General features: G+C 41.1%; 1 protein-coding gene across 4 annotated transcripts in view; it reads right to left on the bottom strand.

Moving 5' to 3' along the window:
* Positions 1-876: 876 nt before the first annotated feature.
* The window catches only part of LOC114554647 (cadherin-4), a 226,120-nt gene continuing 209,789 nt past the window's right edge, over positions 877-17,207 (bottom strand). For all 4 annotated transcript variants that reach the window (XM_028576607.1, XM_028576606.1, XM_028576605.1 and 1 more), the window contains exons 13-17: positions 8,346-8,582; positions 6,785-7,018; positions 5,783-5,922; positions 2,132-2,296; positions 877-1,083 (exon numbers count right to left, since the gene is read on the bottom strand). In XM_028576607.1, coding sequence (XP_028432408.1) covers positions 877-1,083; positions 2,132-2,296; positions 5,783-5,922; positions 6,785-7,018; positions 8,346-8,582 — 983 coding nt within the window. The remainder of the gene's footprint in view (positions 1,084-2,131; positions 2,297-5,782; positions 5,923-6,784; positions 7,019-8,345; positions 8,583-17,207) is intronic.

Consider the following 17,207-nt stretch of genomic DNA (forward strand, 5'->3'; position numbering starts at 1 on the left):
AAAATGGTCTCACACAATGTCAGTGTGTCGACAGGTGATGCTTGTGAAAGTCAAACTGAGCAGGTCCTTGGAGAAGAATGTGTCTTCCCCACAACAACAACAACAACAACAACTGTTATTGGCTTCTTTTAGGCCATAATTCATTGGGTTATGATGTCCGAAAGTCTGCCCTGGATGTGTCCTTCTCTCCTGGGACTGGCTGCTGGGGTTTGTAATCTGCACCACTGTAAAGGGGAAAGGAATTAGACAGGCAGGGCTGGTTTGAGGAGCGCAGGGGGGGCGACAAGAGAACACGCCTCCACTGTACTGCACGAATGGCAACCGATCCTGAGATAGCAGGAGTCTGATACAAAAACACACCACAAAAGGCACTTTATAAAAAGACAGTGCTTCTGTTCTAAGGAAATTCAAGTCGACAGAGTGAAAGAGAGAGTCAGAGAGCGTCTTCGCATAAACATTCTCTTCAGCGTGAGACTAAAGCAAGAGATGGTTTCGTTTTGAAAATCAATCAAAGCACAAATTCACTACTCGTGTCTCTCACGACCGCCTTGATTCATCCCCAGAGAGCTCCGGGTCCAGCACGGTGAGAGAACAACAAAGAGGAAAAAAAGAAGAAAAAAACATCACACTACAAACTCGCCACTACAAAATATAAAGCCAGAATACAGTTGCGTTGCAGTGGAACTTCATCTTTGCGGGTTTCGGTCCCTGTGAGCAAACTAACACAGCTCACGTAAGGATCTGTTCCTCACACGTCTACCATGGGGACTGCGTCATGTTCTTGGCCCCTGCCAGTGGTTTCTAGGAGCGTCCGTCCAACCGACCCCGCCTCTCCCGACCCCTGCCGCAGCCCCACCCAGCCCCCCCGCTCCGCTCTCAGTCATCGTCCCCTCCCCCGTAGAGGTCGGCCAGCTTCTTGAAGCGAGGGCCCCAGTCGTTGAGGTAGTCATAGTCCTGGTCCCCTGAGCTGGTGGAGTTGAGCGAGCTGACGGAGCCGGCGGTTGAACCGCTGCCCTCGTAGTCGAACACCAGCAGGGAGTCGTAGGGAGGAGCTGTGGGGTCGTTGTCTGCCGCCCTCAGACCCTGGAGGCACAATGACAGACCGATTCAAAAAAATGTAAAGATATTCAACCTCTCTACAGTTACAGTATTTCCTGTTCTATGTGGTTAGACCTATAACGTGTATCAGGATGGTCTTTTAGCAACACCGGATATAGGCCATCAACAATATAATTTCCACTAGGGTTGGGTATCGTTTGGGTTTTTTCCGATACCGGTGCTAAAACGATACTTTTGAAACGGTGCCGGTGCCTGAACCGGTGCCTGAACCGAAACATATATCATAATATTTATAATGTATATAATATAAAATATGAAAAAAGGACAGTTGGCGACATTAAAGAACGGCTTGTTTATTGCTAGGCCATATGGTCACAATTAAATGATAAACGACAAAAACAAGCACCAGATGGGAAAAGGGTATTTTACAATAACTTTGAATGCACCACAAGGCTGGCGAGTTTCAAGTAAACGCACCGTCTGTGTTGTTTTTCCGACAACGACAGCTGCAGACTGTTAACGTCCCGGTGTTGGAATCCTCTACAGGGAAATACAGTCCCACTTTACACCGCTTAACGTAAGCTGTCAGCATTTTAACCATTGTGTTTAATCCAGCTACTAGCGAACGGTTACAATTTTCGTTGTTATTCGGTCTCGTTACTACCGTTTACATCGGAAACGGTGCCCTATTGGCACCGCGTTTCGGTACCCAACCCTAATTTTCACAGCATAAAAGGTTCAGGTGGCCAGACCGTAAAAGTTGCAATAAACCCCTTCTCATCTTGCTCAGCCACCCATTAAGGGTTTTAATGTTATCATCATGGTCTGAATGCGGTTTCAGAGCCAGACACTGAGCTGTGTACAGGGGAAAAATATTTCTAGCAGTATCCCTGCTGATGTCAACACAGTTCTGGAGGAAATAAAAGGGAATTCTCTTCATGTTGTGTAAACTCTTGCATGAGTCACATCGATGAGGCCTGTGGACATCGCTACACTGTCCAGCTTATAAACAGAAACTGTTAAGGAACCAGTGCTACACCAAAACATTTTATCCCTTCATTTTTGAACTTACATCATTAATGAAGTCTCCTATATCTCCAGGATGGGGCAGACTGGGTCTGACGGGATACTGTGACTCAGCAATCACAGGTCTCTCGTCCACCCTGCGCACCCCCGCCGGCTTATTGATGATGTGGTCTAAAGACTCGGGCTGCTGCAGCTGGCTCAGGTCATAGTCCTGGATGAAGGCCACAGAGGGAAAATGTTAGTTCATCCTCATTTTCTGGTCCTTTTAATTGGTAATTCACTACCTTTTATCTACTTTTGCTAAATCTACATATTTGTTTATGATTTATTGACTACCGCTTCTTTGATAAAATGTGTTTTTTTTACAAAAGCATTCAATAGGGTCACTTAGCAAGGTCATTAACCCTTTTCTAATGTAGGGATTCTTTAAATACAGTAGTGTAGATGCATTGTGTTTTGAAATAAGCTCAGTTTCCAAGTTGGTACATTTACTTTGGCCTGGTTTGATTGTCCGCCCTCACAGACTCACAGACTTTGATGTGCATTCCTGTTAAGTCTGCGAGGGCTCAGGGCTGACCTGCAGAGAAATCTGTACTACAGGGCTTTCTAACTAACCTTTGAGCCCTTTTGTAAATCTGCAGTGCTGCCGTCTTTGCTTGAGGAAATTCATAAAGGTCTAACTTTAGAAACAAGGATGTTAAGGGAAGTCTGAAAGAATAAAAAAAATAAATAGTGAAAGCGCTTGCAAGAACATGTTACTATTCAGATGGCAGCTGTGGTTTAACATGACTGATAATATGTATTGTTAAATTCATAGCGTGTTCGCTGATCAGTCAGGTGACATCTTTGACTAGTCAACATGCACTCTATTTCGTTTTTCCATGCACATGTGCTGGTTTGGCTCGACGGCCCAGTACGGCAGGGATTTGAATTTCTATTAAAACAGGGCTACCCGCTTGAAGGTGTCTTCAGTGGCATGACGTGACTTTTCGGGGCTATGGCAGCTCACTGTGTATTTGGGCTGTTTTTGTATTTCTAAACATTAGTATTTTGAAAGTTTTTATTCATGTCACAGAAACCACTGAGAGAGAAATCTTGTGTTTTGGAGATTGTTATGATATTGTCGGTGATGTGTCTGTGATCTGACACCCGCCCGCTCTCATCCCCCCGGCTCTCTGGAGCGCTGTGCGTCGCGGTTGCGCAGCAGGCTGATCCATGGCTGTAGTGGTTAAAAGTAGCGGCTGTAAAACGGTAAATAAACATTTAATTTCCCATAAATGCTTCACAATAAAATCCCCCTGTTTTAGGTAGCTGAAAGTATAAAAAGGGACGCAGACGAGAAACTAAACTTCTAATCACAGAGGTTCAGTTAGAAGCTAAACAAATACTGAGAGCTGAACACACAGAGGCTTTTAAAAACCTCTCTGGACTCCAGCAAAGACATGAGTTAGGTTGAGCCTCGCAACTTTTGAGGGGGAGAAAGGGGGGTCATCACGTGTTGGCCGCAGTCACCGCAACCTGCTTGGATATGTGAGCTTTTGCCCAACTCGGGGAAAAAAACCATCTCGGGCACAGCTCGGCGTGCTAAATCTGGTAAAGGAAATGAAAATCAGCATGGCCTGGTTTAGCTCAGCCAAAAGTGCCAATGGCAAAACCCCAAAGATCTTATAATAAATCCTCAGACAAGTACTTTAGAGAGAAATGATCCCTGCATGTATAAACACGGCAGCCATCTGATATTAGCGTGTGTTTATGAGCTAGATATCTGGTGTGTGTGGGTGTTGGAAAATAGCAAGTATTAAAGATGGCATAATTAAAAATACATTTCCGAATTAATCAAAGCTGTTGGAGCTTAAAATTGTTGAAGGTTTTCATTTATAAAATAATATCAGATAAGGAGAGGTGGTGGACCGAGCAGTATTTTCAGCCCCAGCACTTGTTTGTACGGCAGAGGGCAGATTGAAGTATAACTCCCTTTTTAAAAAGGATATTTCATTCTCTCGACTCTGTCCGCGGTCCAGCTGACCAAGGCTTTTCCAATCTTCATTGTTATTTACAATTGTGGTAGATGAACTAATGTTCTGTACTCTCTCAGCTTCAGTGAATATAATTTTCGTAAGAAGTAAGTGTTTTCAGATGTCAGCTTTTCATTGAATTGAATATTTTTGGGTTTTGGACTGATGGTAAAATAAACAGGGCTTCTGCAGGTTTCAACAAGTAAAATTTAAGACTTTTTAAGACCTCTATGAATGAATTTTAAAGTGCTCATATTATGCTCATTTTCAGGTCCATAATTGTATTTAGAGGTTGTACCAGAATAGGTTTATGTGGTTTAATTTTCAGAAAACACCATATATTTGTTGTACTGCACATTGCTGCAGCTCCTGTTTTCACCCTGTGTGTTGAGCTCTCTGTTTTAGCTACAGAGTGAGGCATCTCACTTCTGTACCATTGTTGGGAGTCGCACATAGGCAGTAAGTACTGTTTGCTTGTCAGAAGCAGAGTATGAGGGCGTGTCACGCTAGTATCTAGGCGAGCATTATAACGTGTGTTACAAAGTGGCGCACGTTCGTTGGACTACAATAGAGCTGTTTGGAGCAGTTTGTGAACAGTGTTTTCTGTTGGAGATGGTAAGTCCCTTTGGGGTGGACTTTGGGCTTTTTCACTTTGTAAACCTATAACATGCACACAAAAGATATACAACACAATAAAGGAAAGAGAATAGCCAAAAAGCATAATAAGACCTATATCACAACCTAAAAGTACAATGAAATGCAGAGTCACAAAAGTACTTGCAAAGTAAATCAATTTATTCAAATTGAATAAAAGTGACACGGAGTAATAATGATCTGTACATTTACAGCTAATTATATTTGGACTATCAAAATAAAGAACTAAAACAACTCAATGAGCATTAGAGGTTAAAGTTTTTATTTATTTTGGGGCATTTTTAGGCCTTTATTGACAGGACAGCTGAAGACATGAAAGGGGAGAGAGGGGGGGGGAATGACATGCAGCAAAGGGCCTCAGGTCGGAGTCAAACCCGGGCCCGCTGCGTCGAGGAGTAAACCTCTATATATGGGTGCCTGCTCTACCAACTGAGCTACCCGCGAGCCCAGAGGTTAAATTAAAGACCTGTTTAAAATTATTTAAGACCTAGAACACAATACTTTTGCAAATGTAAGACTTTTTAAGGCCTACAATTTTTATTTTATAATTTTTGACTTTATTTAGACTTTTTAAGACTCCGCGGAAACCCTCAATAAAACAATCATCTATGGGGCCAGTGTCACTATTTTTGTCCAACTGTGTCACATTTCATATATACAACAATAAATTGTTCAATAAGCGGCAGATTAATCGATATTAAAATAATCATTAGTTACAGCCATAAATGATTGATCAATTTGATAAACTACATTGTTTTTATTTTTTATTCTGTGGCTATGTCGGCTCCTGAACTACTATGTCCTCTTAAAATATGTGTTAGTTTGACTTGTATCTTTTTGGTTTCCTGGCACTGTGCAATGGTAACCAAACTAGTTTCCCTAATGGCGATTAATAAAGTTATCTAATTTAATCTACAATATATCCCTGACCTTCCATAAGAGACTGTAAATACCATCTGTAAACAAAAGATGTGTGTTTGACTTTTGTTAATTATGTATATACTGTATGTATGATTGTCAAAGGATACCTGGTCCTCCTCTCCTCCTCCCTCCTCATCATACTTGAGGATGTTGTCTCTGACGTCGTCCTCAGGGTCGATCAGCAGGGGCTTTGCCTGCCGCTCCTTCTCTCTGCGCTTCATCCACACCACAAACAGCAGAACCATGCCTGTGAAAAACAGAAACAGTAGTTTTTGTCATAAAGAAAAGGTGTTCATAGAGGACCTCATGGGACCTTAAGTCAGAAAAAATATGAACGGTAGTGAACGGGGAGATGCAAATTACTTTTTGATCCCGTTTGAATTGAGCCATGGATTACAAATATGATGTTCGTCAATTTAAAACATAATTTTTCAACCAAAGAAAGTCTCAGTTACCCGTAGGTTTGTCATATGACCACTTAGTTTTGTGTGAAACCGCTCAGTGGACTACATCTCCCGTTTCACACAATCTACGTCACCTAGCTTGATGCTTGGTTTGCTCGCTAGCTAGCTAGCTTAGCTCTGTTCCACAACACACGTATCGTTATCTTAACTGCTGTGTTTTATCCAGTCAAGTGTTTTCAGCAGAGAAGCAAAAGAACAAGCGAGATCCTCTGCTCATTTGTGTAACGTTACATCCCTGGTACGATACACACAGACATCGTAGCTTCAGAGAGACGTCATCCATGAAGTTTGTAGTCTTTCTAATTACGTATTTTCACAGTCTTATACTTCAACAGTTTAACAATAAACGGAGACTTTCTTCGGTTGAAAAATAATGTTTTAAATTGACGAACATCATATTTGTAATCCATGGCTCAATTCAAACTGGATCAAAAAATTATTATTATCTCTCCATTGACCCTCGTTCATATTTTTTTGAAAGATAGGTCCCATGGACCGGAAGTAGAAGGGCGGGACTTTGGCTCTCTATTGTAGTCTTGAGTACTACAACACTGAGACACAACCACATCTAGTCATTTTCATGATGCAATACATATAATAACCCAACAGTGTGTAAGTTTGATCGTTCCACTGTGTTGTACTCACTCAGCAGTATGATGATGCAGATGAGTATCGCGATGATGGCCCCGGTGCCGAGGCCGGCGGCTGCCACAGCCCCTGTGGCGCTGCAGTCTCCGTTATTGTCGCAGGGACAAACTTTGACTCTAATCACAGAGCGGTTGGACAGAGGAGGGTTCCCTGAATCGGACACGATGATGGGGATCTCGTACACACTCGCCTCCAGGTAAGGAATCCTAAGCCTCAGCTGAGCATAGTCACCTGGGGAGGAAAATAAGATTGGACATTAGAAATGACATTTTGTTTACTGCAGAATATCATGTCATCATGTGCGTGGGTACGAGAGAATGGCATACCAAATAAAAGCTGCGCCCAAACAAACTGCACAGCAATCATTCTGACATGTCTGTACGAGAGGAGGCATTAAAAGTAAAAAACACAAACAATGTATAACCTTCAGCATCTATCACTCAGTCAAGCTAGGAAAAAAGAGGGCCTCAGTGGGAGACGGATCCAGGTATGTGATCAGATTTGTCCTCAAGACAACTGCTGTGATACATCCATCTGGGTGGATTTGGTGACAGATCGGCTGCTTGGGGGACGGAGAGATGAATGGATCTCATTTGTCACAAACGATAGATCGTACGTCAACACTGGATGGCACCCGCGTCTCTCACTGTGAGCTTTGTGAGACATTTTGTTAAACTTGGACTTCTCTCGCAGCTTACAGCAATCCCTGGTTCCCTGATTGATGTCGCCAGTTATTCTGCAGAGGGCTTTTGCATCCCATCTGTTACCTTTATGGTTTAATTCTGCTGGGGATGCTGAATATATCATTCCCACACTGTACCTCATTCATTTTACATACACAAGGGTAGGTCAGATATTTGCAATATGAATTGTAGCTACAGTTAAAGTGCCCATATTATGCTCATTTTCATGTTCATAACTGTATTTTAAGGTTGTACCAGAATAGGTTTACATGGTTTAATTTTCAAAAAACACCTTGTTTTTGTTGTACTGCACAGCTCTCTCTCACTTCTGCAGATCCTCTTTTCACCTGGTTTCTGTTTTAGCTACAGAGTGAGACCTCTTTTCATCTTCTTCTTCTGTACTATCTTTGATTGCACTCGCACATGCTCAGTAACTCAGATGTAGAGCATCTCAGCTAGCTAACTCTAGAAAGAAGAAGAAGAAAGCCTGTTTCTCCAACTTTGGTCAGTTACAAGGCAGGATTAGCTGGGAGACTTCTAAATGAGGGCGCACATGTAAGTAGTTCTTTTGGAGATTATGCTGAACTTGTGTGTGTTGTAGCAGTGCTTTGCTATTGAGAACGACGTAGCATGCTAGCGTTAGCATGCTACCGTAGCATGCTAACGCTAACGCTACGAGCTAACGGTTGCGGTTAGCCAGCTCATTTTGGACCGTGACGTCACAGTCCGAGCCGATTTTGAACAGCTCAATAGGAGACTGAAGGCAGGACACTTTCAGAAACCATATCTCACTCAGCACCAGAGACACAAAATCCCAGAAAAAGTGATTTTTTCATAATATGGGCACTTTAAGACAATGAACAGCATTTAATTACCGCTGAGTCGGGAGATAGTCCAGTTGCGGCGAACGCTTGCAGGAAAAGAAGGCAGCTCGAAGACAAAGGGCCCTACGTTGGGGTCGGCGTCAGCGTCGGAGGCTGTAATGTTGACCATGGAGTTGGGGCGCGCGCGCTCGCACACCTGGGCCTCCCGGGGTATCAGCACCGGCGCGTTGTCGTTCACATCGATCAGGTAGATCTGGAGAGTTCCTGTCCCGCTCGCTTGAGGCGAGCCTGAGGGGAGGTGAAAGGAAAGAGAGGAGGCAAAGAGATCAAAGGAGGAGATGGTGAGATAACAAGGTAGTGATCGAGAAAGGAGTGAACGGCAGCGAGGCAGAGGAGTAAAGATGAAATGATTGGAGATGGAGCAAAAAGCAGCGAAGGGGAGTTGAGAGACAGTAAAAACAATCCTTCCATTTCACTTACAATGTTTCGAACTGACACGTGTGTGGAAGTGAGAAAATGAGGCGTGCAGCCAAAGAAACAATTGGGAAGAAATCTGTTTTGTTTACTAAGATGCTGGAAGCGGAGGGGCAACGCTGTGTACATTTGTACAGAGCACCCAAACAAAACTGCCAGAACAAATGAAAGGACACATACATTTTTTAGGCCTTGTGTTTAGAACTGGCTGCTTTCTGAAAAGGCTGAGGGGAGACTCATATTGGAGGGGACAACGCTTACATAAAGATTGCGCTTATCTGCACTCTCCGAAGCCCACTGGGAAAAGACTCTAACACTAAACCTTCACTACATCCAGCAACTCAAGCTCATCATAACTTATTCAGGGATTTTCACTATTGCCAGAACAGAACCATCAGGTTGAGAGACACATTGATGTTTTATGCATTAACAGCAAATGTGCTTTGATTACAGCACATTACAGACTGACTAAGAAATGCTTTTCTGCCACACTGTTTCTGGTTTCTGGTGCTGCACAACACGGTGCTGGGAATACGCGCCTCGTTAGTTTTTCAGAGCACTGCTTGCTGTCGTTTTGTTGTTCTGTCTAAAGCTGCGCAACATGAAAACAGTGAAAACATTTGTAATAAGGTTAAACATTTAAGTCTTGGGATTAAAGTGGTAAAGAATGACATTTTAAAAATGGCAAACATCACGTCGTAAGGTCCTCACACATCAATGCATCTAATTGTTTTTCTTGAAATTAATATTGTAAAACACATTTTCTCAATCAGCTTGTTACTTTGAGCGATGGTGTCCTACATAAACACAAGACTGCTAAGTCTGCTAAAGGTTTTGGTTATTTCACATGTCAGATAAGTCTCTGCCTAGAGATGGCCCGATACCACTTTTTTGATTCCCGATACCGATTCCGATACCTCAACTTGCGTATCGGCCGATACCGAGTACCGATCCGATACCAGAGTGTCATATATGTTTCATTCATTATGTTTTAACAGCTGTATACTACTATCCCTGTATGGATGTGATATGATTTCTATCTTTGTTGTCGGTCTGGCTCAGGTTAAACTCTTTGTGAAACATGAACAAACACAAACAATGAATGCCCCAGAACTTTCTTTTATTCTCCAGTTTGACAGTCAGTTATAACGGAAAAAGAACATAAAAAAACTAATTTAACATAGATTTTCTTCATGGCTTTATTACGTGGTATCGGATCGGTGCATAAACTCCAGTACTTCCCGATACCGATACCAGCGTTTTAGGCAGTATCGGAGCCGATACCGATACTGGTATCGGTATCGGAACATCTCTCGTCTCTGCTGATGTATATGTGGACCAATATGTATTATATGCACCAATGAGGATTTAGACAGTTATGGGATTGTTTAATTATGCAGCCAGCCTACTCTCAATAAATTCTGATTAAAGCACACACAAACAGTCCAAATCAAGCTGATTAGAAAAGCTTCCAAAGTTCCACTTTGATTGTTTCTTATTTAGTCATTCACATTTAATGTAATAGGGAAATATTTAAACTGGCAATCCTTAAGATTTCAGTACTGGTTGATTTAGAATTTCTATCTGAGTGAAAACATGATGCTGAAAGTTCAGCTGGAGCACAGAAGTAGAATGAATCTCATTCTATTTCTATGGTCTGCAGTTGTTGTCGGTAAATGAGCTTCAAGTCTTCAGAACTGTGTGCATATTTCCATTTTTTGTGTGTATATAATGGAGAAAAACGAATACAGGATTTTTTTTTGGGAGATGTCCCGCCAGACACCCAGGTTGTAGTACTACAAATATAACAATATTGCAATACTTTCATCAGTGGGCTATAAGCTCAATCACCATTGTGTTACCTCCTTCAGTGATAGATAGTGACTTAACAGACATTTATTTAAATGAAGATCTTCGAGATTACAGCTTTAAGATGTGAAGTGTTGAGCGGCTTTAACTTATCCAAGCACTGGCAGAAGCATGGGTACGGTGCAGAACAAAACAACAAAAGAAAGACTCATAAATGATAATCTCTTTCATTTAAAAGTGTTTGTTTTCAATGGGATGTGGTTTAAATTACTGATATAAACATATGGGCAGGGTTTAAATGAAAAACAGACTCCAGTGGGATTTAAAACCAACAGCACACCATTTGAGTTGGATTTGCTTTCTGCAGCTTCAGAAAGCCAGTAGTAATTAGATGCAGCCATCATTAATTGATAGTAGCTAGCTACTAGATTAGAGGGAACTATGCGCTCCATGACATTTATGTGACCCCTATAGCTACTAGTTACAAAACATATCTGCTTCTTATATATGATAATTAAGTAAAACTGAAGTAGGAAACACAAAAATGCATAAGGAATTAGCTTCACCTCAACCAGTTAAAGCGTTAGTAGGGTTCAGTCATATGGTTAAAATCAATATCATGATATGTATTTTCCCAATAACAACATATGCCACAACAGCTAATGTATGCAAAATCACAAATGAGATAAGAAAACTGACATCCAATGTAAAGAACTGTGCCCCACTGTTATGCATTACGACAAGCCTCCTTACACATGCAAATCAAGAGCTTCGGTAACTAATTTGGACGTGTATGATTAAAATATGCTCAGAATCATTTTCTCAATATTGTAGTACTATAACAAAATATGTTTGTCACAATAAAATTCCTCTGAAAGTTGATAAAGGATAATACTGAAGTCCTTTTCATCACAAGTAATAACCAGTAATAATTCACCAATAATATAATATACAGTTAATTATACCATTCTAAAAAGAGTAATTTAGCAAACGATGTAACGTAGACCAACAATGTTCCGTACACTTTTTGCCCGTCAGCGCACCTCAGCGAGCACTCCTCTGTTGATAAGAGCCAAACGAGCATGTTTGTGTGCTCCTTCTCCGGGGGAATATCCAGTGATTGGTCTACACTTTGATTGATGTCTTTTGGTCCTATAGTTTTCAAGAAAAGCGGGGAAAAGTAACGCCGCCGCCTTTGACTCGTAAGCCCAAAAGCACAACGGTGACAACAGTCGACCAACGATGTTCGCATCAATGACGCAAATTGTTTCATCCGTTAAAGAATGAAAAATCTAAATTGCTGCTCCGGCTGCACTGGGACAGTGGCGCCAAGCGGTCATCTCCTGGTATTGATGTTAAAAATGCCCATTTCAAAGCATTTCTTCAACAAAAGGTAATATTTAACAGCTTGTGATAACACAATAATCATTTCATACAAAATACAGTACTGTGAGAAGCATAAATTAAGTCGAAATGTACATTTTCGCTGCCCTAGTCATCTCCCCTCTGAAGCTGGAGTCGGAAACCTCAGCTTCCCCACCCTTTATTGTCAGGCGCTGTGGCCATACCTTATGGAGCTAGAACAGTCTCAATAAAAATAAATGCACACACAACATTCACATATGCACACACAGGATTCATACATGCACACACATGATTCATAAATACACACAAAGGATACACAAATGCGCACAAAATTTACAAATTCACACACAAAATTTTAAAAGCACAGAAGATTCACAAATGCATACAAAATTCATAAATGCACACACAATTCAGAAATGCAAACAAAATTTACAAATGCACACAAGATTCAGAAATGCACAGGACAAGATTCAGAAATGTATTTCTGATGCACACACAAATATATCTTGATTTACAAACTGCTTGCGGTCTGTGAGCTGTGAAGAATTTGTGTGTGAATTTTGAGACTCCCCTGACGTGGCTCAACTCACAAATGCATTTTTTTAAACAGGGAATAATCAGCAACCAATCAGATATCTCTCTTGTTTTAGCCAATCACAAGAACGCACCCCACGTGACATACGTTACGATTTGGGAGGTGCCTGTGCCTGAGCCTATGGCCTGAGCCCGTCCACCTTTTTGGCATACCTACACTATTGGTAACCAGGGGCAACTATAGACTGTATAGGGGGGCAACAGTGTGAATGCTGCATTTCAAAACACTTGAAGAAATGGATGTGGAACTGTGAACTGGGCTGTTTAATTTGTTTTGTTGAGATGGAGAAAGTGAATCAGCGTCAGTCTGCTTGCAGGAGGAGAATATTCTGTCGGCAACTTTGGCCGCAATGTGCGAAGGTAGGTAATGTTACCAACACTGATATACTATCGTTTTCTCTTATTTATCCCATGTCAATGAATTAAAAACTTTTCAAACGTTCATGTTTGTACTTTGTAGTTGTCATAACACTTACCGGTAAGGAGAATTGCATTAATTAATCTAAATTACATTAAGCTTACAGTAGCTAACAGTTTACATTAGCTAGCTTGTAGTTTACTGCATGTATGTAACATTAGCTCATTGTCGAGTAGCTTCTAGCTTTCAAACAAAAGCAGTGCAAAATATGATCAGCAACTACAACAAAGTAAACGCTACCAGCTAATGCAGGTTGCCACAGGCAGTATGATATGCAGTAAACTGCAAGTGAGAAAGGTTAAATAGTACTGTAAACGCACAAGCTACAATGCTACAACCAACATAACCAACATGTTGTTAAGTGTGTTAAATGGTCAACAGTTGCCAGTTAAGACCATGATGAATAAACTACACAGTTACATGAAGTACAGTAATGTTACAGTATGCTTAAATATACTTGTGATACAATTCTAATCTTACCAGGACAGGTTGGATAACTACTGGACTAACCTAAAGCTTTCTCCTTCTGTCTGCAGTCTGGAAGCAACCCCATCATCGGCAGCTGAGTCTGATCGTCGCTTCATGTTAAATATACTTGTGTACAGTATATAGTCATGTTTGAATAAATGTTATAATAAAGATACACGTTTCGTTAATGTCATTTAAAAGCTTGTATACCTAACTAGTTATTAAAACAGGTAGCATCTGAGTATAATTATTCAGCTAGAAGTTTCCTGTCTCCAGGTCACAATTTGATGGAAAGATAGACATTGAAAAACTGTTTACATTTTATATATATATGCCCAAAAACTTAAAGACACAGACAAATCAATTAATTTGATGCATTTATTTTTTGAATGGCAATCTCTAATATAGCAAATAATCTATTCAACATCTTTTGCTTTCCCTTTCCTCCTCATCTCTCCCTTCTGGTGATGCTAGTGCAGCCTCCGTTTGTTCCTTAGTCCCTGTTAAAAGACAGCAGCAAACACAAGACAAATGTTTACCGTTATGAATGCTCTTCACATGGGAAACTACTTATACATTTTAGCTTTCATTTAACGTTGCTAGTGAAGTAAACAAGGTGCAGCTTTACCTCCCATCCTGCAGCTACAACTGATAAACACACATTTCTAAATCACTGCTAACGTTACCCATATACAGTAACTGCTTATAAAAAGAGATGAAAATGCCACCGGACATTAAACTTTACAAACACAAATGGCACAAAAGACAGCGACCCAGCTAACAGCCTTATGTTAAATGATTAGCATGGGTGTGTTCACTTATGCTTAGCTATCGCTGTAGTTAGCTAGCAGGCTAGGCAACAACTTAGCTAGGTGCACTTTGTGGCTTTAAGAGCCGACAACATAAACACATTTTAAGAGAACTTACCCAAATTAATATGCAGAGAACACACTCTCATCGACTAGGAGATTAGGTCGAAAGTAAAGTCCTTTCTTCTAATTGCAGCCACCCGATAAATCAGACGTCTCAGCAACCAACATAAACAATGAACATGAGCAGTTCAAAATGGAGGAAGGGGCGGGGCGCTGTGCCCTGACGACACCTACTCATTCTCAATTGGCTTATAAGTAAACAATCCCCCACGTGGGGTGCGTTCTTGTGATTGGCTAAAACAAGGGAGATATCTGATTGGTTGCAGATCATTCCCTGTTTAAAAAAATGCATTTGTGAGTTGAGGCACGTCAGGGGAGTCTCAAAATTCACACACAAATTCTTCACAGCTCACAGACCGCAAGCAGTTTGTAAATCAAGATATATTTGTGTGTGCATCAGAAATACATTTCTGAATCTTGTCCTGTGCATTTCTGAATCTTGTGTGCATTTGTAAATTTTGTTTGCATTTCTGAATTGTGTGTGCATTTATGAATTTTGTATGCATTTGTGAATCTTTTAAGATTTTGTGTGTGAATTTGTAAATTTTGTGCGCATTTGTGTATCCTTTGTGTGTATTTATGAATCATGTGTGTGCATGTATGAATCCTGTGTGTGCATATGTGAATGTTGTGTGTGCATTTATCTTTATTGAGACTGTTCTAGCTCCATAATACCTAGCCAAACTAAAAGTAAATCCACACAGGAACAAATGCCGTGGGTGTCTCGTTGGCGATCGGGGGTGAGAGAGGGAAAAAATTAAGATGACAAGTAGGCCTATATATATTTAATTCATGACCTGGAAGTGTTTATTCAGGGATTGGCAGCAAAAGGTCAACTGTACGGAACATTGTTAGTGTACAGAACACCGTTAGTCTACGGCTACATTTACATTGCTACGTTTTGGTTTTAAAGTGGAGTTTAGAGCCAAAAGCGATCTAGCACACAAGTGTTTTTAGCTCAAGTAGAAGAACTAATCTGTGTTTAAACTAACACGCCAAAACCGCATATCTCATGACCATTCAGGTATACTGGGCATGCAAGTGCCGGGGTAAACAGGAGGCAGCACGTATACTCCGCCTGTTGCTGGTAGTTGCCATGGTAATGTTAGTAGCTTAATCTCAGAGAAAGAGACGTCATGACCCAATCAGGCGGCGAAACATATGGCGTCAGTGTTGGTGTTGCCAAAGGTCTTCGTTTGCGGCCGTAGAGAATGCAACACAACCCCGCAGATTCCAAACCAAAACAGGGCCAGAAGCGATTCAAATTTCTCCGGTTTAGGGGCTCGGAAATACGGTGGCCGACAGAGGCCAACACAATGCAACTTAAGAAAACATCTTCATTAATTTGACAACACAAGCGCAGCATTTAGCAAACGCACTGCAAATACACACAACACAACAAAATACACAAACGCGCTGCAAATACACACAACACAACAAAATACACAAACGCGCTGCAAATACACAAACGATGCAAAATGAAAAGCGCACAAACCCCGAAAACAAATGCAAAAAAAACTGCTGCATCCAGTTAACACAACGTAAGGCAAGGTTATGTCAGACAGAGTGAATATTTTGTTTTCATAATTTTTTTATTAGATTTTTAATAATTGTTGTACTTTTCAGTAACATACATGGGCTTTTAACTAGTGTTAGCTAGCAAGCTCTTATAGAAGTCAGTCTCTAACACGGTAGCTACCTAAACCTGTTGCTCTTTTATAATACTGTAAAAGACTAGGGCCAAACATAAAAATTAATATGCACCTTTTTGTGTCGCCTCTTTATTACTGTTTCCAAAACAAACCTCTCATCTCTTCTCTCTCTCTCTCTCTCCCTCCGTGTTGAAAATTAAGCTGTTTTAGCACTTAGTGCTCCCCCTAGAGGCCTGGAAAACTTACGTTGTGTAAACTGGATGCAGCGTTTTTCGGGGGTTTGTGTGCTTTTCATTTTGCATCGTTTGTGTATTTGCAGCGCGTTTCTGTATTTGGTTGTGTTGTGTGTATTTGCACCGCGTTTGCTAAATGCTGCGCATGTGTTGTCAAATGAATGAAGATGTTTTCTTAATTGGCTTGTGTGGTTTTTTTTTAAGTTGCAGTGCGTTTGCCTCTGTCGGGCCCCCGTACTGAAACGCCAGAGCAGTGTGAATGCGAGGTGTAAACGTAGCAAAAGAAATTTGTTTTTAAACGTAGCACTGTAAATGTAACCTACGTTTCTTTCTCTTTTTTTTAATGCTGATATCTTGAACTTGTACGTACTTCTGAATGCAGGTTACTAAGGAACTCATTATTTCTTCCATTATCATTCTTCAACGATACCATTTCTGATCATATCATAACAACCCCAAACTACAGATGATGAAAGTATGTGCGCAGCTCTGTTGAACAAATAGACTGCAGTGATATATTGAGGCCTTGATATTCAGTTGACAAACCCCTGTACACAGACTGTCAGCAAGCCTAACAAAACTCCTGATGCAATGTAGCATAGATAGAGTTTACCCCGGTACCTCATCAGTGTTGTGGTTCAACTTTTTCCTCGTCAGACAGTAACTTGGTGCATTCAGCATACTATGTAAAGGTCTGTTGCCTCAGGCCCCAAGGCCCATTGACGGTCTGTCGGTTATGATTGGCTGGGTGCTTTGTTTCTTTTTCGCTTCGCTTGAGTAGAATAAGTAAAGAGAATTTCAATCAAAGTGGAATATATCCCCTTGTTGACACTAGGCTACAGAATCAATAGCGAGTCAACACTTTGAGCTTACGTTGGTGTGCTTCGGGGCAACCAATCCCCTCATTTCTCACTGGAGTAAAAACACCTGGGTCCCTCCTACGTACACAGAGAGCAAACACCTCTATT

Source organism: Perca flavescens, chromosome 4 (assembly GCF_004354835.1).
Source record: "Perca flavescens isolate YP-PL-M2 chromosome 4, PFLA_1.0, whole genome shotgun sequence".
Lineage (NCBI taxonomy): Eukaryota > Metazoa > Chordata > Actinopteri > Perciformes > Percidae > Perca > Perca flavescens.